This window comes from Anomaloglossus baeobatrachus, chromosome 2 (genome assembly GCF_048569485.1).
Source record: "Anomaloglossus baeobatrachus isolate aAnoBae1 chromosome 2, aAnoBae1.hap1, whole genome shotgun sequence".
Classification (NCBI taxonomy): Eukaryota; Metazoa; Chordata; class Amphibia; order Anura; family Aromobatidae; genus Anomaloglossus; species Anomaloglossus baeobatrachus.
This window is the reverse complement of record NC_134354.1, coordinates 732691671-732716670: the sequence shown is the minus strand read 5'-3', so window position 1 is coordinate 732716670 and position 25000 is coordinate 732691671. Positions and strand designations below refer to the sequence as shown.

At 45.6% G+C, this 25000-nt stretch overlaps 1 protein-coding gene across 4 annotated transcripts in view; it reads left to right on the top strand.

The window, feature by feature from the left end:
* The window catches only part of SPATA13 (spermatogenesis associated 13), a 118406-nt gene that overhangs the window by 89958 nt on the left and 3448 nt on the right, over positions 1–25000 (top strand). For all 4 annotated transcript variants that reach the window (XM_075337382.1, XM_075337381.1, XM_075337380.1 and 1 more), the window contains 4 exons: positions 1–62; positions 15266–15395; positions 17375–17747; positions 23345–23419. The exon at positions 1–62 is cut by the window's left edge. In XM_075337382.1, the coding sequence (XP_075193497.1) occupies positions 1–62; positions 15266–15395; positions 17375–17747; positions 23345–23419 (640 nt within the window). The remainder of the gene's footprint in view (positions 63–15265; positions 15396–17374; positions 17748–23344; positions 23420–25000) is intronic.

Sequence of the window (25000 nt, the reverse complement as noted above, 5' to 3'; positions counted from 1 at the left end):
AAGATCTGCAAGTATCCTCTGCAGCTGGCCGAGCTGCTCAAGTACACAACCCAAGATCACAGGTGGGGACTTTGCTGTTAAATTACTCTTATTACTTAGATCCTGAAAAAGGAATGCGAAGCTGTGAGCTCAATAATACTTTTTTTTTTTTATTTAAATGAATTTTTATGTTTGAAATTTTAGTGCAATTTTATTAGCTTACTTTTATTAATTGGTTTACTGTATATTTGAATTTGTTAATGTTTTATCATTCAACAATTTACAAATCTTGATTAAAAAAAAAAAAAATTAAAATTATGGATTTTTTAGAATCCTATGAATTTATGCCCTTTATCTGTAATCCGTTTATGCCGATTCAGTTGTATTTATTGACTTAAAGAGAAACTGTGCAGTTTTATTTGTAGTCTGAGCTGCCAGCACCATAAGATAGAGCAGAGCATATAGTTAAAATTCAGAATTTTATTCATTTATATGCGTAGGAGTCCAGTGGGCGGAGCCGTTGTCTCAAAGTTTTCCCTGTATGATAACCATTGACTGGTACCACCCACTGGACTCCTAAGTGGATTTGATAAATCACAAGTTATAGAAATTATTTTCCCACTAAATTAAATATCAATCTGTTCAGCTTCTCTTAGAGAAAAAACACTATGTTTAAAGGGAACCTGTCACCAGATTTGGCGACTATAAGCTGCGGCCACCACCAGTGAGCCGCTATATACAGTATTCTGGAATGCTGTATAGAAGAGCCCAGGCCACTATGTAGAATGTAAAAATCCCTTTTATAATGCTCACCTAGGGAACGGTCTGGTCCGATGGGTATCGCTGCTCTTCTGTCTGGCGCCTCCTTTCTGCAGTGATCGCCGTCCTCATTCTACGTCATCCACACAGGTCGGCATTGAGGTCCTGCGCATGCGCACTTTGATCTACCCTGCTCAGGGCAGAGCAAAGTACTGTAGTGCGCATGTGTGGGCGGTCTTTACTCTTTCCTTGCACTTGTGCATTACTGTAGTTTGATCTGCCCTCAGCAGATCAGATCAAAGTGCACCTGCGCAGGACCTCAATGTCGGCCTGTATGGATGACATAGATGCGTTAGCCACACTGGGCTGGAAACAAGGAGGATGGAGATTGCAGCGGAGGGGAGGTGCTGGACCGGAGAGAGGAGGCACCAGACTGGAGAGCAGCGACACCCATCAGATCGGACCACCCCCTAGGTGAGTATTATAAAAGTGTTTTTTACATTGTACAGAGTGGCTTGGGCTTTTAAATACAGTATTCTGGAATGCTCAGTGGTGGTGCCGCAGCTTATAGTACTCAAATCTGGTGACAAGTTTCGTTTTAATGTCATGGGCTCCTTTTAAAAGGGGTATTCCCATCTCCAAGTTCTTCTCCCAATGTGTAGTAGGTGTAATAATAATAGCAAATACCTCCAATTAGAAATGTAGTATAGTTTTCCTGATATAGCCATGCCTCTTACCTCATGTGCAGGACATTGCAGCTTATGTATCCATGGTTATGACCACAAACAACTGTCACATGGATACCTAAGCTGCAATGCCCTGCACATGAGGTAAGAGCCATAACTAATCAGGAGAACTATACTACATTTCTAATTGGAGGTATTTGCTAATATTATTATTATTATTATTATTATTATTATTATTATTATTATACCTACTACATATGGGGATAGGACCTTGGAGATGGGAATACCCCTTTAAGTCAATGTGTCAAATATTTTTCAGTAATGACGACAGAACAGAAATTTATCAAGGAAAGTCTTATGTTGTGACGCTCCTACGTCAGATAGCTGGGTTTCTATAAATATAATACAGAAATCCTTTCCTCAAACTATTCTGCTATGCTCTTCTTTCCCAGCTGAATAGAACTACAGAGACATACGGTAGTTTTTTTTCTACACTGCCCCTACAGGTCAAAGATGGGACTACAATTGATCCATTCTAAACGAACATTCCAAAGAAGAATATTTTTGTTGTAGTTTTCATTTCTATGCAAATCCTCCTATATTTGACATTTTATTAATGTTTTATGTGTTTGGTTAATGGTGTGTATATAAGAAATGTGTGAAAACCAAGCGATAAGAAGCAGTGATGGGAAGCGGGGGGTTATTGAGCCAGAAGACTTCTCATTTAAATTCTAAGGAATGAGAGATATATGTATCCAGTACACAGGCTTTGTTGTGTATCTCCTCTGGAACAATTCCCAAGTCATTTCTCAGCCCTCAGTACAAACTGTCAGTGTTTGCTCCTGAATTGACACATTCATCTCACTTGGCTTTTAACGTTGTTTTGATGTCTCTCGTTGCTGCCGTTCCCTGGCTTCCAAATGATATTCTTAATTTCTTTTTCCTCTTATCACTCCATACTTCTTGGTGTATCGTGTGACCGCAGACCTCCCTCTATCTGGGCTAACGGATGGTCCTCTCAGGAACACAATAGGAGCAGTGTTGGGCTATGCGGGAGCACAGCAGGGGAAAGTGGAGAAGGTCTGCAGTGTGACGGCTGCAAAATATTCCATTCTTTCCAATCCGGGAGAGTGTGCGCAGCTTTCCTGACCCTAATATTTAGGAATTTATTTATGGGAAAATCTGAATATTTTAGAAATTCAGATCCATGGTTTAAATACCAACTAAACAGAGGGATCTAGTCACAGGCGCGACAAGTACATATCATAGCTTGCAGAATAAGGCTCCTCACTAATAAATTGCCTATTATTCTTGGTTCTTTTTTGAGCTTGGCACCCAGAACAGAATGAAACTTTTTTTTTTTTTTTTTTACTTTGCCTTTGCAGAGATATTAGCAATCAAATATTGTGAAACAACTAAGTTCAGCTGTGCTTCTCCTCTCTCTATTGGGACTTTATCTGAAAGGTGCGAATCATCTGTGCTCTAATCTCCCAGCACTTTCTAAGGCTGGTTTCACACTACGTTTATTTAACATGCATCAGGAACGTTTTTTTGCTGCAAAAGCGGATCCTGCTTTTACAGCAAAAAACGCATGCAAACGCATCTGTTATTTTGCAGGATCCTGTCACTGGATGTTTAGGGGCGGGCATTGGAGTCATGTGATCGGGAGTGAGGGGAACTAGACTGGGAGCCGGCTTCTGACAGCTGCAGACGCTGGTAACCAAGGTGAACATCGGGCTTGGATACCCGATATTTATCTTGGTTACGAGTGTCTGCAGCTGCTAGGAGCCGGGCTGCCTGCACGCGTAACCAACGTAAACATCGGGTAACTAAGAGAAGTGGTTACCCGATATTTACCTTGGTTACGAGTGTCCACAGCTCTCAGGTGGGAGAGAGAGGGAGGGGAGGAAGGGGGAAAGACAGAGATAGAGAGAGAGGGTGAGGGAGGGAGGAGGAGAGACAGACAGATCACGCGAGACTGGTTCTGTGCATGCTCAGTAGAGCAAGCAGGATCCTGTCTATCAGCATGCCAGCGTTCACCTGCGTTTGCGTGCTGTTTAGTCAGGATCCGGTGACATGCAGTATTTGGACGCAGCTCAAAAACGCTACAAGTAGCGTTTTTGAAAGATGTTAAAAAACTGCAAGTCGCTGGATCCTCACTATAACGCACGCAAACGCAGGTGAACGCATGTTAACGCGAGTCCATTGCAAATGCATTGAAGTGAAAACGCATTTGCACTGGATCCGTTTTTCCGCTAAAAAAACGTTATGGACGGATGTTAAATAAACGTAGTGTGAAACCAGCCTAATCATGTAGGAGGTTTGACCAGGAGACCAGAGTTGTATCCTGACATCTAACAAAAAGAAAAACCTAAGCTATGGTGGAGGTGTTTAGGAATCAAAGTATTGTAACCCAACTAAATTCTGCTGTACTTCTCCTCTCCCCATAGGGACCTTATCTGTACCGTGTAGGTTATCTGTGCTCTAATCTCCCAGCACTTTCTAATCATGCAGGAAGTTAGACCAGGAGACCAGAGCTGTATCCTTACATCTAACCAACTGCGAAACCTCAGCTGTGGTAGTGGTGGTGTGTGTAGTAAAGTATTGTGACACAACTAAATTCAGCTGTGCTTCTCCCCTCTCCATTGGGACTTTAATTGAAAGGTGCGAATCATCTGTGCTCTAATCTCCCAGTACTTTCTAATCATGTATCAGGTTAGACCAGAGCTGTATCCTTACATCTAGCAAACGGAAAAACCTAAGCTGTGGTGGTTGTGTTTAGCAATCAAGTATTGTGAGTGACACAACTAAATTCAGCTGTGCTTCTCTTCTCTCCATAGGGACCTTATCTGAAAGGTGTGGGTCATCTGTGGTCTAATCTCTCAGCACTTTCTAATCATGTAGGAGGTTAGACCAGGAGAGCAGAGCTGTATACTTAGATCTAACACATTGTATAACCTAAGCTATGATGTGTTGTTTGTCTGCTGTGTTGCTACCAGCTTATGATTGGGCAACTCACACAAGGAGAACTAGTACACGCCCCCAGTGAAAACTGTCTGATGACTTTTGTTACATCCAAGTGGATGCTAACTGATTAATTGGAAGGATAAGACTCTGCGTCACTGAAACACAGGTGCTGAAGAGAATAGTATCAAAATTCAAAAGAGAACTCTGGCACACACACCCTTAAGAAACAAACAAGTTGCGTGTTCAGATTTTTTTATTGACCAAAAAATAAAAAAAAAAAATCTGGATAAATGGTACATGCATTTGTCCAAAAATTCGACGTTTCTGCCTTTGGGCCTTCGTCAGAAAGGACTATTATCAAACATAAAGCGTCAGTTATCAATTAATATGTATATAGTAGTGGAGGTAGCAGGGGTATATTTGTCAAGGAGACCCCTGGAAAGGGTAATGTGATGTGTATATCTCCTGAGGGAGTGCAAAGCTTTATTCCATATTACCGTGTGTCCAGCAACAGCTAGGCAGGGTCAAAATTCAGCACTGAGAGTGGACTATATATTCACATCTCCTTTTGTCATATAATCTTATTTGGAGTAAATAATCATGTCAATAGGCACCAAACATGGTGTAATAGCAGTGGTGTGGTACATGTGGTACCTCCGGCAGGACCAGGTATGGGGTATGAATCAGACGGAGCTGTTGTGAAGCGTGCCTGTGTGATCCCTGCAGTATCTCCACAATGGAGAGGTAAAATAAAAAAATAAATAATAATGTTTAATTCCGCTTTCCAGCCATTATTACATCCTTTGTCCATTGCAACATGAAAAAAGTTGTGAAAAGTCTACTTTCAACTCCCTCCTCCTCCAATCTATCCTCCTATTTCTGTCCACCTGTTGCACTGATACCTCCACTATGTTCCAGTGGTTGCATATCCACTGCAGAATACAGCATAAACCTATCACACTTGTGGCGCCCTGGACAAGCCAGGACGTCACAGGTACTGCAACAACACACCCCACACCCCGGTTAGGAACATCTAAGTCAGACACAAATCCTTGTTGCCTCCCTCCAGGGGCTGATGTCCACACCAGGTGGGGTGGAGCCAGGCGGTTGGCTCCTCCCACCGAGGAGTTCACAGTCCTGGAGGCGGGAAAAGAGGAGAGAGGAGTTGGCAGTTGAGTGTAGAGAGAGAGTGAGGGAAGTAGTAGTGGACGAACTGACTGGCCGTGTCCGGGTACGTGGCCCGGGCACAGAAACAGCAAGGTTGGCAGACGGTGGTGACCGTCTGCAGGAGAGGCTGATTGACGCACAACCGTAGGACCGGGGACGGGCGGTGGCCCGCCGGTACCGGATCGGGGAGCGAAGAGAAGCCAGCACCATCCGGCAGGGCCTACGGACCCCGACCAGGCTAGGAGTCGCCGTAAAACCGGTCAAAGACGTCAGCGACGGGAACCTCCGGGGTTTCCAGGCAATAAAGACCCAACTGAAGGCAACCGTCCAAAACCGTGAGGGAGATAAAGCTACCACCAGAGCTAGAGCTCCCAGGGCCAGAGCCTGTGGGCAAGAAGGGGCTCCCTTAGCCAACATACCGCAGGGGAGCGGGTTACCGGTGGGAAGCCATCGGGGCCGAGAACATAACACCGGTGCAGGGAGACACAGTTACCGCCAGCCTACCGGGAGTAACCGTTGCAGCAGTCTGTGGGACTCGTCCATCCAGCCGTTTGTTTTACCAGAGACTCCGTGTGCGTTACTGGCTGAGTAAGTACCACCATGCCGTCTGGCACTGCGCTGCCCCGCGACCCTGCACCTGGCCAAGCCCCGCAACCCACCAAACAGACAACAACTCTGGGCCCCGGGACTGCCAAAATCCCCCTACCCACGGAGGGGAGAGAAACATCCCAGCTGCTCCCTGTCATCGCTCCCGGGTTCCCCGTACAGAGCAGCGGTGGTGCCCCAACCTCACCACACACCGTGGGTGGCGTCACAAACCGACATCCCAAGCACCAACAAAAACCCCATTTCACTCACGGGCGAGGAGCGCCGCTCGAGTCCCCGGATCCGGCCCACCGCTCGAGCCACCGAGTAGCAGCAGCAGCAGCACCGGACCCGAGCGTGGTGAGCGCAGCGCCCCGCCGCCCGCGACACACTTACCAGCAAAGTTCTCCACAATGCTGCTCCGACCTACATCTCCTACATCTCTCTACCACCCCCTACCCATGGTCTTAGTTTTGCTAGTGATCGAAGACTAACATTTTCAATAACACAAGTCTGCAAATTGTTTAAAAAGTAAAACATGATTTTTATATACTTTCACGATCACTAAACTCAGTAAAAATATCAAAAAAATTCCATCACGTACATTTTTTTCACAAACACTGAATCCATAGGCCCATTGAGCCAGGGACTCGGAGCTTCCTAAACATTATGCAGAACTTTTAGGTTCTAAACTAAAGGAAAAGAATCTGATGGCTCCATGTACCTATTTTTCATGATGCAGAAGCAGAGACATGTAATTCATTCACACTTTTCTCAAGACGATGCTCCAGTGTATTGCAGTGATTTTCCTGGGCTGATGGAAAAATGTAACATTGAGTTCAATATGAGCGAGTGGAGACTCTTAATTGATTCATCCAAAAGAAGTCTGAAAGCTGCTACTGCACAATGTCAGCAAGTAAGTATGCTTCAGAGTCTGTAGGGCATTCTGTGCACTTGAGGGGAAGCTATGAGAATTTAGATTTTATTCTCAGAAAGTATTCGGATCAAGGGTGGTCAATATGTGGTGATCTGAAAGTTCTCTCTTTGCCCCTTGGGCAGCTAAGAGGATACATGAAGTACCCATGCTTCTTGTGTGAGTAGGACAGACTGGATAGGACTCATCACTGGAGTAAAAAAAATGGGGCCAACAAGAACATCTTTGCAACCTGGACTCAAGAATAGGGCTGAGCGGATCCGGACTGTAAAAGTCTGGAGCTGCGCGGTTTCAAAGGTGCCCGGGTGCCAGACCGTGATCCGGGATTCTGGGTGCACGATCCGGATCTAACACTGGGGAAAATAATTGAAAAATAAAGAAAAACAGAAATAAAACAGCGTTTCATACTTACCGAGACTCTGTCATGACGGCACACTGCTACCGGGTCGCGCATTCACTTCTTTTACTGTGCATCGTATACACACAGCTTTCCGTGTTTTGCCCCCGCCCACCGGGCGTCCTCTCGTCTGTGATTGGTTGCAGGCAGACACGCCCCCAGCCTCTGACAGTATCTGCCTGCCATGCAGTCATCGCGGCTCAGTCAGCTGTCGTGCACTATGGTCGCTGGCTGTGTTATATAGCAGAGCTGAAGCGGCATGGGAAGTCGTGTGGATTATGCCGGACTTACAGGGTGTTGGGGGTTAATAAAGAGGTGAAGGAGGGTGTGTGTTTTGTACTTTATTTCAAATAAAGCATTTTTCTCTGTGTCTATTTACTTTCATTTACAGGTTTGTGTGATGCAGGTATCTCAGACGCCTGTGCCATTACTAACCTAGGGTTTAGTAGCAGCTGTGCGCTGCTATTAACCCCTTATTACACCGATTGGCACCGCTCCTGGCCCACGCGTAAAGCACCGTGATTGTCACATCTAATAGATGTGGCAATACCGGGCAACTACGGGCTGAGAATACCAGCCCCCAGCCGGCTTTATCTTGGCTGGGCATCAAAATTAAGGGGGACCGCACTTCGTTTTTTTGGTTTTTTTTTAATTATTTATTTAAATAATAAAGAAAAAAAGCTGCATGTGGTTTCTTTTAGGCAGGATTCACACTTGTCAGACTCACGGGAGTCCCTTGCATCGCAGCACAGCCACGCACACTTCTGACAGGAGTGTACATGTGTTTCTAGGTACATGCATGCTCCTGTTCAGAGAACAGCAGGCTGTGCCAGGTGCTGCATGCTAGACTCGCACAAGTCTGACATTGCATCACCGGCACAGCCGCGCACGCGTCTGACAGGAACGTGCATGTATTTCTGAAACACATGCACGTTTACCATACTGACCCGCAGACACTTGCACTGCTTTCCCAGCCGTCCTGCCACCTAAGATTGGTTGCAGTCAGCTGACACGCTGACACTCAGGCTGGGGGTGTGTCTAACTGCAACCAATTACACGCTCCAGTGGGCGGACAAAACATTGAATATTGAATTGTCGGCTCCGAAAGGGAAAAGCGTGACCCGAAAGGAGTTTGCTGCCATGATACTGCCTCGGGTGAGTACACCGCGCGCGCTCCTACCCCCTTATCCCCTACACAAATGTTTTTAATCTCCAGATTCTGGTCCCCATAAACTTAATGGGCACCGGAATCCGGAGCGGATCCAGACTTTTTTTTTCAATCCGGCAGTAATCCGCCTTTCCCAGATATTGGCGGGTTTCATCAACTCTACTCAAGAACAAAGTTGCTGAAAGTTTAGTTGATTCCACTAAAGTTCTCCTGCCACCACTCCACATGAAGCTTGGACTGATGAAGCAGTTTGTGAAAGCTCTAACAAAAGGAGAGACTTAAGTACCTGTGTGCCAAGTTTCGGGGACTGTCCAAAGCAAATCTGAAGGAAGGCATTTTTGTGAGTTTGGATATTTGGAAATTCATGAATGACGTGTTCGAAACAAAAGTGAAAGCTGTGGAGAAAGGGGCTTGAGATTCTTTTAAAGACATTGTGAAGACATTTATAGGTAACAACAAAGATCCAAAATGTAAGTCCATTCTGTAGAACAAAATGAAACGTTTCAAACCCTTGGGTTGTCTGATAAATTTCAAGTACGTTTTTTACATTCCCATTTGGACGACTTTTCTGAAAACCTTGATGCTGTCAGTGAAGAACAAGGAGAAAGATTTCATCTGGATACCAAGGAGATGGAACAACGATACCAAGGTGGATGGGAACGTGACCATGATGGAGGATGACTGCTGGCGGCTTCACAGAGAAGAACCATAAGGCTACTTTCACACATCCGGTTTGAGCAGTGCGGCTCAATCCGGCTGTGCAAGCTATGCAACGGATGCGGCGAAAACCCGCATCCTTTGCATACGTTTTTACATGCGGCCCGTCCGTTTTTTTCCGGTTGCGGCATGCTACTGAGCATGCGCAGTGGAAGAAACCGCATGCGGCGGCCGGATGCGGTTTTTGCCGCATCCGGCGTCCATAGGCATGCATTGAAAAATGCGCCGCAGCGGCCAGATGCGGCGCGATGCAGTTTTTTTTTTGCCGGAGCAAAAAACGTTGCAGGCAACGTTTCATCTGGCCGCGGCATCGGCTAAATCTGCCGCATGCGGCGAAAACCGGACCGACCACAAGCCCATGCGGCACAATACGGCACTAATGTAAGTCTATGCAAAAAAACCCGCAACCGGCAGCAAAAAAAACGGTTGCGGTTTTTCTGCAGAGTGCCGTAATGTGCCGCAGAGCAAATACCGGATGTGTGAAAGTAGCCTAACCCTCTATAAGAGAAAAGGGATCAAGAGAAGCTTAGAAGAGAAAAGGCGTAAGAATTAAATATCAATATTGCAGAGTGAATATTTAAAAAAAAAAAAAAATAATAATTATCTATATATATATATATATAATTGCCTTATTCTGTCTGTCTGTCTGTCTGTCTGTCTGTCTTGCTCCAAAATTGTGTCCTTACGGTGACAAGCAGCGGATTGGCCGCTCGCCTCGGCTCCGCCCCCCGCACGGATTGGCCGTTCGCCTCACCTCGGCTCCACCCCCCCGCACGGATTGGCCGCTCGCCCAGGCTCCGCCCCCCACACGGATTGGCCTCTCGCCCCGGCCCCCTGCACGCATTGGCAACTCGGCCACGCCCCGCCCCCCTCAGGCATTGCACGCTCGCTCTGGCCCCGTTTCCCGCACGCATTCCACGAACCGATACGGAGACCCGACTCCCAGGTGAGAACAGACACAAACACATCAGATCACACTCACTCTCACACACACACCTCACACACACATCAGATCGCATCCACATACTCACAACATCCCGTGATATCGCTTGCTTCTCGGCGGCGATACTGTGCAGTGACCTTCCAGGACCTGCCGAGGATCACATGGCCGGAAGCATGTGGTATCTCCGGATGTTGTGATTGTGTGAGCGTGTATGTGCGATATCGTCAGTGTGTGTGTGTGAGTGTATGCGATCGGATGTGTGTGAGTGTGTGTGTGTGAGTGTATGCGATCGGATCTGTGAGTGTCGGCAGAGGAGCACGGCGTGCAGCACAGCTGCTGGGACCGCCCACCGGTGGGCACAGGGAGAAGTGGGGTGTGTGTGTGAGTGTATGCGATCAGATGTGTGCGTGTATACTGTGTGATGTGTGACTGTGGAGCACGATGGGGGGTGCACAGCATGGGGGATGGAGCACGATGGGGAGTGCGCAGCATGGGGGATGGAGCACGATGGGGGGGTGCGCAGCATGGGGGATGGAGCACGATGGGGAGTGTGCAGCATGGGGGATGGAGCACGATGGGGGGTGCGCAGCATGGGGGATGGAGCACGATGGGGAGTGCGCAGCATGGGGGATGGAGCACGTTTGGGAGTACGCAGCATGGGGGATGGAGCATGTTTGGGAGTGCGCAGCATGGGGGATGGAGCACGTTTGGGAGTGCGCAGCATGGGGGATGGAGCACGTTTGGGAGTGCGCAGCATGGGGGATGGAGCACGATGGGGAATGCGCAGCATGGGGGATGGAGCACGATGGGGAGTGGGGATGGAGCACGATGGGGGTGCGCAGCATGGGGGATGGAGCACGATGGGGGTGCGCAGCATGGGGGATGGAGCACGATGGGGGGTGCGCAGCATGGGGGATGGAGCACGATGGGGGGGTGCGCAGCATGGGGGATGGAGCACGATGGGGGGTGCGCAGCATGGGGGATGGAGCACGTTTGGGAGTGCGCAGCATGGGGGATGGAGCACGATGGGGAATGCGCAGCATGGGGGATGGAGCACGATGAGGAGTGCGCAGCATGGGGGATGGAGCACGATGAGGAGTACGCAGCATGAGGGATGGAGCACAATGGGGAGTGGGGATGGAGCACGATGGGGGGTGCGCAGCATGGGGGATGGAGCACGATGGGGGGGTGCACACCTCCCCCCAAAACACACACACACACACACTCCCACACACATGCACTGCACAACACACCACACACACACTGGGAAACACAAACACCGCCCTACACAGACACCCACACACACAGACAACGCCGCACACACACAACACCCAACACACAAACACCACGGCACACACAAATATACGCACATACCGCACAACACACACATTGCACAAAACATACCTCCCCCAAAACACACACACCCCACACCCACACAAACCGTGCAACACACACACACAACGCTACAGGCACACAGCGCTCCACAAATAACGCAACACACGCAACACACAAACAACACCGCTCTCACCCCCCGCCACACCCAGACAACACCCAGAACATGTACAGCCCCTACACAAACACTTGGTAACTACAGACAACAACATCTATATATAACAAAAATCATACATTAACTACACAATACGTAAATTCTAGAATACCCGATGCGTAGAATCGGGCCACCTTCTAGTATATAATATTGTGTAGATTTTTTACATCAATTTTCTTGTTCATCTCACTCGCATGGAATGTACTCCTGTTTTGTGTCAAATCCATAATAGATGGTTAAAAATAGAAGTGTTTTTTTTTGTTTTTTTTTTCTCAAATGAGGGCATAAGAAAACACACAAATCAGTCATTGGATTTGAAAAAACTTTCATAAACCCAAATTTTGCATACCTGTGTAATCTGACCTCCAAATCCCTTCTTCAGTGCTGCACCAGTTCCCTGAAATGCACTACTCCAAATAATCTGAATAATTCTCTGGGTCCGCCAATTTAAGCAGCCCCTAAATTCACGTTTTCTGGCTGTCGTATTGCATCACTTCAGTAATGTAACTTCTTTGAGTTCTTACTTCCTACATTTTTCTCAGAATCTGGTTCTTTTTATCTGTTCCCACACACTTCATGCACTCAGGAGCACAATACACAGTTACTGGCAGGTGATAGATTCATGTAGCTTTACAGGAGTACTTTTATTTATTGCAAAGATGATTAAACCGTACAATATATGCATTTTTTTTATCTCTTTTGTCTCCCTTATTTCCCCATAGATTGTAATCTCCTGTGACTAGGGCCTTCAATTCTCTTGTTTGAATTGTCGAACTATGGGTTAAGCCTGCTTTACACGCTACAATATATCTAATGATGTGTCGGCGGGGGTCACGTCGTAAGTGACGCACATCCGGCATCGTTAGTGGTGTTGTAGCTTGTGAAACCTACGTGCGTTTGCGATTGTACGAAAACACATTCATCGCATACACGTCGTTCAAATTAAAAAAAATTGAACGTCTGGTTGTTCAATGTTGCCGAGGCAGCACACATCGCAGTGTGTGACACCCCGAGAACGATGAACTCGGCTTACCAGCGTGCCGCCTGCAATGCTGAAGGAAGGAGGTGGGCAGGATGTTTACGTCCCGCTCATCTCCGCCCCTCCGCTTCTATTGGCCGGCTGCCGTGTGACGTCGCTGTGACGCCGAATGTCCCTCCCACTACAGGAAGTGGATGTTCGCCGCCCACATCGAGGTCGTATGGACGGGTAAGTACGTGTGACTGGATTTAATCGTTTGTACGACACAGGCAACAAATTGAACGTGCCGCACATACGATGGGGGCGTGTGCAATCGCATACGAGATCTCATGTGTAATTGTAACGTGTAAAGCAGGCTTTACTATTTGATGTCTGACATTATTTGTGCATGCACCCTCTGAATTGTGAAGTGTTTCGCTATAGGTTGGCACTATATAAATTTTTTATTATTATTATTATAATTATATCAGAACTGCCTGATCACTGCTGTGTTGGGGGTCAATACTTTCATGGGTTTAAAATTGAGTACTTTTTCCACCATGTTGCTTCCACGACTTCTCCTTAGTGGGTAGCTGGTAATTTTCACAAATGTTCAGTCAATCATAATAATATCATTATTATTATTATTATTATTATTAATAATAATTATTTTTAGTTTTTATATTTGTTATTACATTTGTTGTTTTGTTTGGTTCTGAATTTCTATTCCTTTTACCATGGTTGTGTATTTTTCTTGCCATTGAAGACTACTATGTCACATATAATAATTCTAATCTATTATATAAAGCTGAGTGTATGTATGTCTATATATGTGTGAGTGTATGTGTGTGTGTCCACCAAAGGAATCCGCACCATTGCATCTACAATCACAAAATTTTGCAAGGATGCCCCATTTGACTCAGGGAACGTCATATACTATGTTTCGAGGGGAAAATTTAACCCCACGCTTCAGTTACTCGCCAAAAAAACTGCTTACATTAAAGTCAAAGCAGCAGGTCAATTAATAGGACCTGTGATTGGTTGCTATAGACAACGATTGACATTCTTAGTATAATATATAATAATAATATTTATTCATTTATATAGCGTTGTTAATTCCACAGCGCTTTACATACATTGGCAGCACGGTCTCCATTGGGGCTCACAATCTAGGTTCCCTGTGAGTATGTTTTTGGAGTGTGGGAGGAAACCGGAGAACCTGGAGGAAACCCACGCAAACACGGGGAGAACATACAAACTCCTTGCAGATGGTGTCCTTGGTGGGATTTGAACCCAGGACCCCAGCGCTGCAAGACTGCAGTGCTAACCACTGAGCCACCACAAGAGTGCAGTGCTAACCACTGAGCCACTGTGCCGCCCGGTATAAGAAGCTTATGTGTGAGGTAACATGATATCTGTAAAGACAGACCGACACGGAGACAGACACAGGGACACACATTGAGAAGGAGACAGACAGACAGAGAGGGAGATTGAGAGACAGAGATACACTTAAGGCTACTTTACACACTGCGATATCGGTCCCGATATCGCTAGTGTGGGTACCCGCCCCCATCTGTTGCGCGACACGGGCATATCGCTGCCCGTGCCGCACAACATTGCCCAGAGCCGTCACACATACTTACCTGTCCGGCGACGTCGCTGTGACGGGCAAACCGCCTCCTTTCTAAGGGGGCGGTCCATGCGGCGTCACAGCGACGTCACTGAAACGTCACTGAACCGCCGCCCAATCGCAGCGGAGGGGCGGAGATGAGCGGGACGTAACATCCCGCCCACCTCCTTCCTTCCGCATAGCGGCCGGGAGGCAGGTAGGGAGAGCTTCCTCGCTCCTGCGGTGTCACACGCAGCGATGTGTGCTGCCGCAGGAACGAGGAACAACCTCGTTACTGCTGAAGTAACGATAATTGGGAATGGTCCCCCGTGTCGCCGATTAGCGATTTTTCACTGTTTTGCAACGATGCAAAATCGCTAATCGATGTCACACGCAACGGCATCGCTAATGCGGCCGGATGTGCGTCACGAATTCCGTGACCCCAACGACTCCGCATTAGCGATGTCGTAGCGTGTAAAGCCCGCTTAAGTTACTATCCCGGGCAATGCCGTGTACTACAGCTAGAACTTCATATTGATGAAAAACATGTCCATGTCCTTCACTGGGTGCACTGGTCAACACCTTCCCTTATTTTCATAAATAATCTCCTTCGCTTACGGACATAAACAGTAAAGGGCCCCTTTGTGAGAATAAAATATGGGCCTTTTGGAGTCAATAAGCTAATCATAATGCATAATTCCACCTGTTTTGGAGGTAGAAATGGGCCCCTTGACCTAATGAACCCCTGAGCGGCCGCAGAGGTTGGACCAATGATACGACCGCCCATTTTCACCCTTGTGTTCTGCATTGTGCTCTGAAATTTTTAACAACTGCTTTTTTTACATTGCAGGGATTACAACAAAATAAAAGAAGCCTATGAAACCATGAAAAATGTCGCCTGCTTAATTAACGAGCGGAAACGGCGGCTGGAGAGCATTGACAAGATTGCCTGCTGGCAGGTCTCCATAGTTGGGTGGGAGGTGAGTTCTTGGATCCGTTCTACAGATCTTGAAAATCAGTGTACCAGGAAATGAGAATTCCGCAAGTGATGGCTTTGGTGATTATTGCACAAAGTTTCACAATCTATGACTGGAACTGCTCTGTATATGTCAGTAATATCTTAAAAAAAAGCTTTCTACACTAGGTAAATAAGTCCTTGAATTATCTGCTTTTGTTTAACTCTTTTCTAAATCACAGAGCTCTACTAAATGAGGGGTCATAATACTCAATAACAGCTTTTCTGGTCAGGGATATTCCCATCTCCAAGATCCTATTCCTTTATATAGTAGATGTAATAATAATAGCAAATACCTTTTAATTAGAAATGTAGTATAGCTCTGTTAATTAGCCATGTCTCTTACCTCATGTGCAGGGCATTGCAGCTTAGGTACTTCGTGCTGGTGTGCAATTATGGTATCTTGGGAAAGCTGAGTGACAACAACTGTGGCTAGCAAAATGGCTGTATACAATATAAAAGGGCTGTCACATAAATTTAATTAGAGTCTATCCAACAGGAAAGGTCATTGCTGGGAGTCAGACCACTAGGACCCTCCCCAATCGTCCCAAGGTCTCTGGTGTGAACGACATAGCAGTGCCCATTCGCGAGAACCAATCCATTCACTTCTTTATGGGAGTGGTATTGCCCATCTAAGACTACCACTCCTATAAAAGTGGTGGTCGTGCCTGCGCACTACAGCACCATTCATACAGAGGACACCTATTTTTGGGACACCCATTTTCATGATCATGCTCCAGTGGACAGACTCCCAACAATCTTACATTTATCACCCTTTTAACACAGGGACAACTGTTATTTAAAAAGAAATCTGATATATGAATGCCATTTTATAGTTTTTGTAGAGATATTTTAGAAATCGGTCAGAAGTCTTTCTGGATTTGGGCTTTGCAGCACAACCTAGCTGCACACAGCGGCACAGTCTCCGATGGTCACTTTCCATCTCATTGGGCCCACATTTCCTTCCCTCACATAGCAGGGGCTTTATGGGTACTGGACATTATGACTGGAATGGAGCTGCAGCCTCCCAGAAACTTCCAGGTGATGGTCTCATCTCCCCGTAGGAGAGCGGGATAGAGAATACGTCATAGTATTGGTGAAGAGCCTTAGGCTCTGTCACCAGAAGGGTGTCCCACCTGGGAGAGTCCTGTGGTGATAAACCCATACCTTAATGGCTAAGGGGCCTGGCCATTTGTTTGCACTCAGGCTCCTTCAGTGCAGAGCCATTCCTCCAGGGGTCAGTGTCTAGTGCTATGGTTATCCCGTCCGATGCTCCAGTCACTTTGCAAGATCACGCTGCCTCACTCCAGTCTCAACGTTGTGATTACCACTGGTTAGCCTTTACATGCGATCATGACAACATGTCTGACTTGCACGTCCATACTAGTCACTTAACCTAGGAACTAACCCCTCCCATTGTGGGCTAGTCCCACACTTAATTAATTCTGTCCCTGCATCCTGTTGCTGGGCATACTTGACCTCTCACCTACATTCTTGTACATCCTACATAAACATTCTATATAACATTCCTATCTTGTACATTGCCATATCCCTGCATAACAGTCTTATGAAACAGTCCTATATACCTTATACACTACGAATACATCTTATATTCTACAATACATATTACCTTACCTATAAACTTATACATTCTACTCACTTATGCTTTTCTTCCTATTGCTATGCATTACATTACCTTATACATGGAAACTGCATACTACATTACATTACAGTTCACACAATACACTAGTACATTTGGTGTCTTCTGGGACGAACGTAACTTCAGTCCACCTACCCACAGTGGCTGTTCCTCACTCCCAAATCTCAATGTTTAAGTGCCATGTTTGTTCTAAGCCTAAATTCTAAAAGTTTGCACCCTCCTAATAGATGCACAGATGCTAAGAATGGAAGGTCTACAAATATTAATATACATTGTTTTTTTAGGGCCAAGACATATTAGCCCGGAGTTCTGAGTTGATCCATTCAGGGGAATTAACAAAGCTCTTCAAACAAGGCAAGAACCAACAAAGGACTTTCTTCCTTTTCGACCACCAGCTGGTTTTCTGCAAAAAGGACTTGTTGCGGAGGGACATACTGTATTATAAGGGCCGAATAGACATGGATGAGATGGAATGTACTGACATAGAAGATGGAAAGGACAGGGACTTCAATCTTAACATTAAGAATGCTTTCAAAATGGTGAATAGGCAAACCGACGAAGTGCATTTATTTTGTGCCAAAAAAACAGAGGACAAGCAGAGATGGCTCCAAGCATTCCTAGATGAAAGAAAGCGAGTCCAGGAAGACAAAGATATGGGTAAGTTTGGTTTTGTTACGCAAATGCCATAAAAAAAAGTGTTCACTGAGATGCTGTTGGAAATCTTCATCACTAAAAGAACCCAACCTATTTGCTAACCATTTAAAGCCTACAAAAGTCAAGGACAAGACCTTAGTTCACTTGAGAGTTCTGTGCTCCATCTATTTGTAGTCTAGCATCTAAGCATTCCCCAAAGCATTAGGTTTAGCTAATCTAGAAAACACCCATGGAGAAGGAACCTGATGACAATACCTTCCCCTGGACCTTTAGAAGGTGTATTTATGGGGTTATGCACCCTGTGCAAATACAGTAAAATCTGTGAACAACTAATCCCTGCCAGAGCTGTGATGTATAAAACATATATTGAGCTGTATTCACTCACTGCATAACTACATGCAGAGAACAGTTACACCCACCTGTATAGGCAAAAAAAGCACATAACTTTGCAGGCGGCATCTTTATGTTACCGCACACTGATGCACTCGATTGTGACTGCACTTGGGCATGAATGTTGGCCACATGCAGCAGTCATACAATGGGTTCCCAAGCCAAAGGACATGGATAAAACAGTGGTGAGTGCACTCCAATGACTTTATTTCTATATTCAACAGACTTTAGTGATGCCCACCGGATCATCACCACTCCTCTAGTGGCATTTTGCACAGATCCAGTGTACATCACTACCAAGTTTACTGCTTTCTCCAACCAAGCACTCTATTGGGGAGTTATCAATTATGAGCGAGCACTTAAATCCTTGATTGCTCTTTACTGTAGTTGAGCAGCTCGGACAAGTTCAACTCAAGTAACGAGTTTAATCGAAGTCAATAATTCGGCAGTTTAGCTCTCCACCCACGTACAGCCAGACACAAACAGAGCATTTCCGGAGGAAGGAGTGTGGGGTTTTTTGTTTGCCCCACACACCATACGAACATGTTGATTTTACTCCCAATGAGAGCCATTCAAAGATAGTAAGTGACTCGCCCACCCCAGGGCTATGGGACACCCAGTGCCGGGCCGGACTAGTCCGGGGGTCATCAGTGGTGGCGGGGGCCCGACTCCGTGACCCTGGCGGGAGTTAATTAATATGGCTTCAGTGTTGGGGGTGATTTATAGTTTATATTCGTGACGCCACCTGTGGTTTGCGGCTATTAAGCCGCCGCTGCTGTATGGGGCCTCCGAGGCTGGTGGAATGGCAGCTTGGATGGTCCTGCTCCCCACAGGTGGAGCGGTACCCCGGGGCACAGTTGGTGCTTGTAAGTGTCTATGCAGTGATGGAAGTCTATGCAGGCGAAATAACTGAGGCAACTCCAGAGGGTGCAATTTCAAGGTGTTTACTCACAGTTCCTGGTTGGTGCACACTGGTGCCTCTGGACTGCTGAGACCCACTTTCAGGTACCTCCGCCGATCCTGGGTAGATCTAGGGGCAAAAGCCGGTGCACCCCTCTAACGTGTCTCTTTTCTCGGTCGTCTTCTAAGCCTCGCCTTTTATGGATGGCCCTGGCTTGGCCTCCACTACAGCCTCCAGGCCGGGGGCTTTCCTAGTGGGTGTTCTACCCCCTTTCCAGAGGTTCTGCTGTGGGCTGTGGCCCTGGGCGCTTGCAGCCACCCGGGACCTCGGTTTTTGCCTTTTGGAACTGATTTCGCGTCCTCCAGCTTCTAGGGACCGTCCCCTGTGTGCGGCCTGATCCCTCCACCTATTGACTTCGTGGAACAGGCCACACGCTTGAAAGCTGTCTGTGGCCCTGGAATCCCTTCTGTTCTACTTGGTGTCACCTGGACCTACTGGGTCCCAGGGTCTTCACCAGGAAGCGTCACTTTCCTCTTCTTGCTCCTGACAGACTAGAGCACTTCTTTCAGCTCTCCTCTCTCAGGCTACTTCCTCTTTCTCTGCCTGCAACTCACTCTCTAAACTTGACCTTCCTTACTACTCTGCTCTCGGGTGGCTCCTCCCACCCCCCAGTTGCTAAGCTACCACTCTATGGGAGTAGGGATGGGTCTTACGGCCCCTCCCAGCATGAAGCATGGGAGGGTTGCTGCCACTGTCCCTGGTCCCTGTGTGTACCTAACAATGGTGTAGTGCAAATTTGCCTATGGACCGGCGTTCACCCCTTTCCTTACCCAGGATGGGACATCACACCGCTAGATGGGGTGCAATGTTCCTGTGGCGACGGAAGCCTCAGGGGCGCCACATAAGCACCTCCACCTGTGTTGCCGGCTCGCAACCTTCACCAAAAGGAACCGACTCTTTGCGTCAGACCATGCACAAACGTCATATCGAAGAACCCACCAATGATGAGCGAGCGTGTTCACTTCTGTTCAATACTCAATCAAGCATAAGGGTCCTTGGGTACTCGTGGTGCTCTGCTGAATATCGCGGGTGCTCTGATTTCTCGTTTGTGAAACATTCAACACAAAACGTCAGCTCCCATCAGTGAATGTTTGGAGCCAGTACCCCAGTGAGAGCCGCTTGCAGTCTCTGGCTCTCACTGGCGGTAAAACAACAAGATTGGATAATGCAAAAAAAAAAAAAAAAACACTCCGCCTCCCCAAAAATGCTATTATGGCTGGCTGCGGGCGAAGAGCCGAACTGCCCAATCATTGGCTTCCATTATATTCGTTACTCAAGTCAAACTCGTCAGAGCATCCGACCTGCTCGATTCAAGTAACGAGCACTCAAGATTTTAGTGTTCGCTCATTATTAATAAGTACAATATACATTTAATCCATCATTGAGGTCTTAGGTAATGGACCCTCATCCGTGATTGAAGGTTTTACTGTAAAATGTACAAAATTAGATATCGAATGTTAACACTTTTAGACTAAGGTGGATTTACGTGATAAGCTATATGATCAATTGAGTAAAATATACGATCATACTTTCTAATCACTAGCTTTCAAGACTTCAAAGCACTTGCACCCACTTGTGACTTGCATGGATACGTGGCTTGTTCTACTAATGTTTACGCCTTGATATTATTTACAGTACTCCTGACATATATATATTCCCCATAATATTTAGCAATTTATATGTCTAATATAATGTCCATTGCTTTATCTAGAAGAAAGAAGTCAGAGCAGGTTAATAAGGAAAGAATTATTATAGGGTATCCACCAGCTAAAAAGCCTTGAGTCCGTGATGTGCCAATAAACCTTTCAAACAATTAGGTACTGACAAAATAATACGGATTAATAATAGCATATTGAAGCTAATCACTTCTTCCGAACTACAAGTCAATACTAGTGATGGGCGGCCTCGCAGATAACCGGGGCTGGTGGACCTAACCGTATTAAAAAAAAAAATCTGGGTCCGGCCCTTAATTGATCCTGGATATCTGGCCAGATGCTGGTCCCCATATAAGTCTATGGGGACAATACGGTGCTTAAAAATGGTGGTAGAAGGGATAGCAAGCGCTTCATACTTACCGAGTCTCCGGCGGGGCTATAACTTCTTCCAGTCAGCTTATTCTTCTTCCGGGACCGCTCATTATTGGTCATCCATATTCACTGCTTCCCCCGCCCACCGATTTTTACAGTCCAGGACCGCCCATCACTAACTTATACACCTGGTATCGTAAGTCACACAGCACCCTAAGGAGTTAGGATTGATTTGGACACTTTCCATGTGAATACACCATTAATTACGTGTCCATTGAATACTTTCACCTCCTTGGAGCTAAACTGCACTCTATTTTTACGTTCCACTTTGGCTACGAAGAGTACAAACCCATAGTTGTAATATGATGCCATTAGATTAGGCAGCATATTATGATGTCCTAATTCGCTATGGTCTTCAGACAGTGCCAAGCTGCTTTTTTAGGGTGACGGGGTTTTGTTTGGACACTTTTTGAGTCTTTTTGGACCAAAAACCACCAGCACTACCTTAGCTTTCATTAGTTTTACTCACCGTTGTGTATGATCTCCCACCCAATATTTTCCAAGAGACTTCCCTGAACGTTGTGACGACTATTTGTTGATGTGATAGTTGCCGTCTCGTCTTTTAGTAGGTTTTTACTTTTTTCTTTTTCCTTTTTTTTTTTTTTATACATTTTCGTGAGTGATTCCCAAAGTATTGGACATTTCTGAGTACACCTCAGCGGTTGCAGAAAAAATAACCACGCAACTGTGTGTAAGCTGTGGATCATTTGTTGCCTTGACTAGCAATGGAAAACATTGCTTGGAAATGCTGGATTTTCACAACCCTGAGTCACCTTCATCTCTGGTAGGAAGGTATTGCCGTGTGGAGGGGGATCTCTTCCTGGAATGTTCTGACATCCGGAATTTTCCCAAAGAAGCAATTCTATAATATAGTGTAATCTCCTCCTCCTGTAATCTGTATATAAATGACATCCCATGCTAGAAGGCATCAGTTTACCTGGATTCTTCACATTACATTTGCCAGCAAGTATGAGACAGCACTTGGCAATTCCTTATATTCTCTTCACCACTGGTAACTATATTATTCTACTCTTTGGATGTGTCTTATGCTGTATCTGATGTACTTGGATCCTTTTGTTGATTGTGGTGGGCTAAAAGAGATTTTACTCTTTTTTTAAAAAAAAAAAAATTGTATAGGAATTCAGGTCTAAAACATGCCCGAATTCTCAAGCTTAGCTTTTGTGCCCCGGTGGGTCCTCTGCTAGTTTGGCTCCGACACGAGGCATCATTTCACGACCATGACCGGAGTTTGATCTATCACATTTGATGTATATGATGATTGACTGTGAGCTCCAAGGGACTGGGTCCTCTATGCTTTTGTTTCTTTACTAGATGTTATCCTTATTCTATAATGTTTGGCTTGGTGTTCGTTTCAGCCACATGATTATAACGTTCTGTGGATTCAATCAATCGTATATAAATACAGGATTTTCATGTATTTAGGATCTGTCCATATGATGTTTTGTACACATCATGTGAGTTTTGTCTGAAACCCCCCAAAAAAGAGACTTGGACACAGAACTGGTGGATCCATTTACTAAGATGAGGCAGACAGAATCACTATGAAACCCTTCTGGCTTCCATTGCACCGATTATCTTTTAGGTGGACACAATAGTGTGGTAGACTTCACTTGTTTGTCCTCCTAAAAAGGACATAGCTGGACCTGAGGCCAGGTGGAGTATGAAATTACTGGCTCTGTTGGGGATCTGTCCAAATCTCCTTTTTGGGGGGGTTTCGAAGGAACCACCGATGAAATCACAAATGTGGATCAATCATGATGTGAATAGGCCTTTACTTGATTATCTAGCTCCATTGTTCTTCTACTATATCACATGTATTCAGGAAGGTCTTGTAGTAAAATTTAAAATTGTACCCCATGTTTGGCATTAGGCAAACATTTGGTCTTGGCATAGGCAGCGTTAATTTCTACAATCCTGGCACAAAGGCCTCGTGTGGAAGACAGGCACCAAACAATCCTTTCTTCTGACCATTGCAAACCACTTAATATGAAGGGAAGGTATACAGAACATATATATATACACTTATATAGGAAAAAGCCGCAAAGTGACCCGTGTGTCACCAGGATGCCACATAATGCTCACTATTGGCTCCACTTTATACTGATCTATTGTAACGCTTATGGGTTTCGTCTTTCTCTTAGGAATGGAAATATCAGAAGACCAAAAGAAACAAGCCATGAACAATGCAAAAAAGTCTCGGCAGGGCAAAATGAAAGGTGCGTGGGTTTTTTTTTTTGTTTTTTAATTATAGTTATATGCAGTTTATTGTATCTTGCATGCATATCTGTAACGATCATACATTCTGGTGAGATATTAGAAGTATGTCCTACTTTTCGAAGCTTGTTCACACAGTTTGGTGCCCCCTTCTATACTATTCGAGTTAACCTTCTCCTATCCTAACTGTTCACAAACACAACATGCAGCAAGCGCACCAGACATTGATAATTTGTGATCCTACCAGACAGAAGTAAATCAATATATGCTCCTAATTATGTTTGCATTGCCATGGACTGATTCCCAGCATAGCAAAAGCCTAAGGCTGGATCTAACCCCAACACTGTGACATTCAGCAGTCATTTTATAACCGGCTTATCCGGCATCGCCGCTGTCTCTGTGAGGGGGGTAACTCACGGTTCATTGAATATTCCTTGGTATTCCGCTGTTTCTGAGCAACAGATCTACATGACTGAATAAATGATGAGCTGGACATGGATGTTCTTGATCCCTTCATTACCAGGATTAGATTAGTAAGGCTGGTATCATGCCTTCATGCTATAGCACTGTTAACAACTTGATTACATTAAGGGACATCAATTCAGCCCTCAAAGTGTTACTGGCTGAAAAATCTACACTCAGTGAATTTTCTTGTTAATATATTCTTCCACCCACGTGCCCATACCAGATTTATAAAGGCAAAAACCTTCCCATAACTGGCTTAGGTTGATCTTTTATAGGTCCTTTTAATACAGGCATGACACAATTTATACAAACTGTATGAGGATGAATCATTGACATGATCGTTTGGCTCCTGTAAGGCTTATGTTTTATTATCAACTCATTCCCTGTTCACACTGGGAAATGTGCTGCCAACAACAATGATGATTTTTAGACCCTCAAAGACTATGTAAGTCGCTTGTTAGTTGGCTGATCTCTACCATAGTATTGTAAGAGTGAGTATACAACAGCTGTGGGCTTATGCTGGAGACTATGAGGAGTGGACAGCATATAGCACTCTTAACTAATAGTTAGTACAGTGCACACTCATCAACAATGTGACCTCTTTTGTTCGTGCCAGTTTCTCCTGTATGCTGCACATTCCGATGCTGCAAATAACCATTGCTCATTGTTTTAAGTGAAACATTTCATCCTTCCACAACATCTAAGTGCTGAATAGTTCTGCTGAAAGCTGGAATCTGCAACACTTTACACTTGCCAATAATCAGGAATGAGTATTCTTCCGACAGATTGTTTGGCCATTTATCAGCCTGAGTAAAAGGGGCTTTAGTTTTCCTCAAACGTGAAGTTAGAAGAACACAGATGGTGAACAGAAAACTTGGCACTCAGGAGTTTATGTGAAAGAACTGTGATTTTTATTCCAAGACACTACCTTGCACAAACGTTCCGGTCGTAATGGACCTTCCTCAGTGGGCAGTGGTGGTAGAGTGACTCTTCTTTCCTAAGAGAGGCAAGCGTTAGTGTTTTCTGGGGTGTAACGCTTGCCTCTCCTAGGAAACAGAGACACTCTACCACCACTGCACACTGAGTGCCAAGTTTTCTGCTACATTGGTTATGGGACT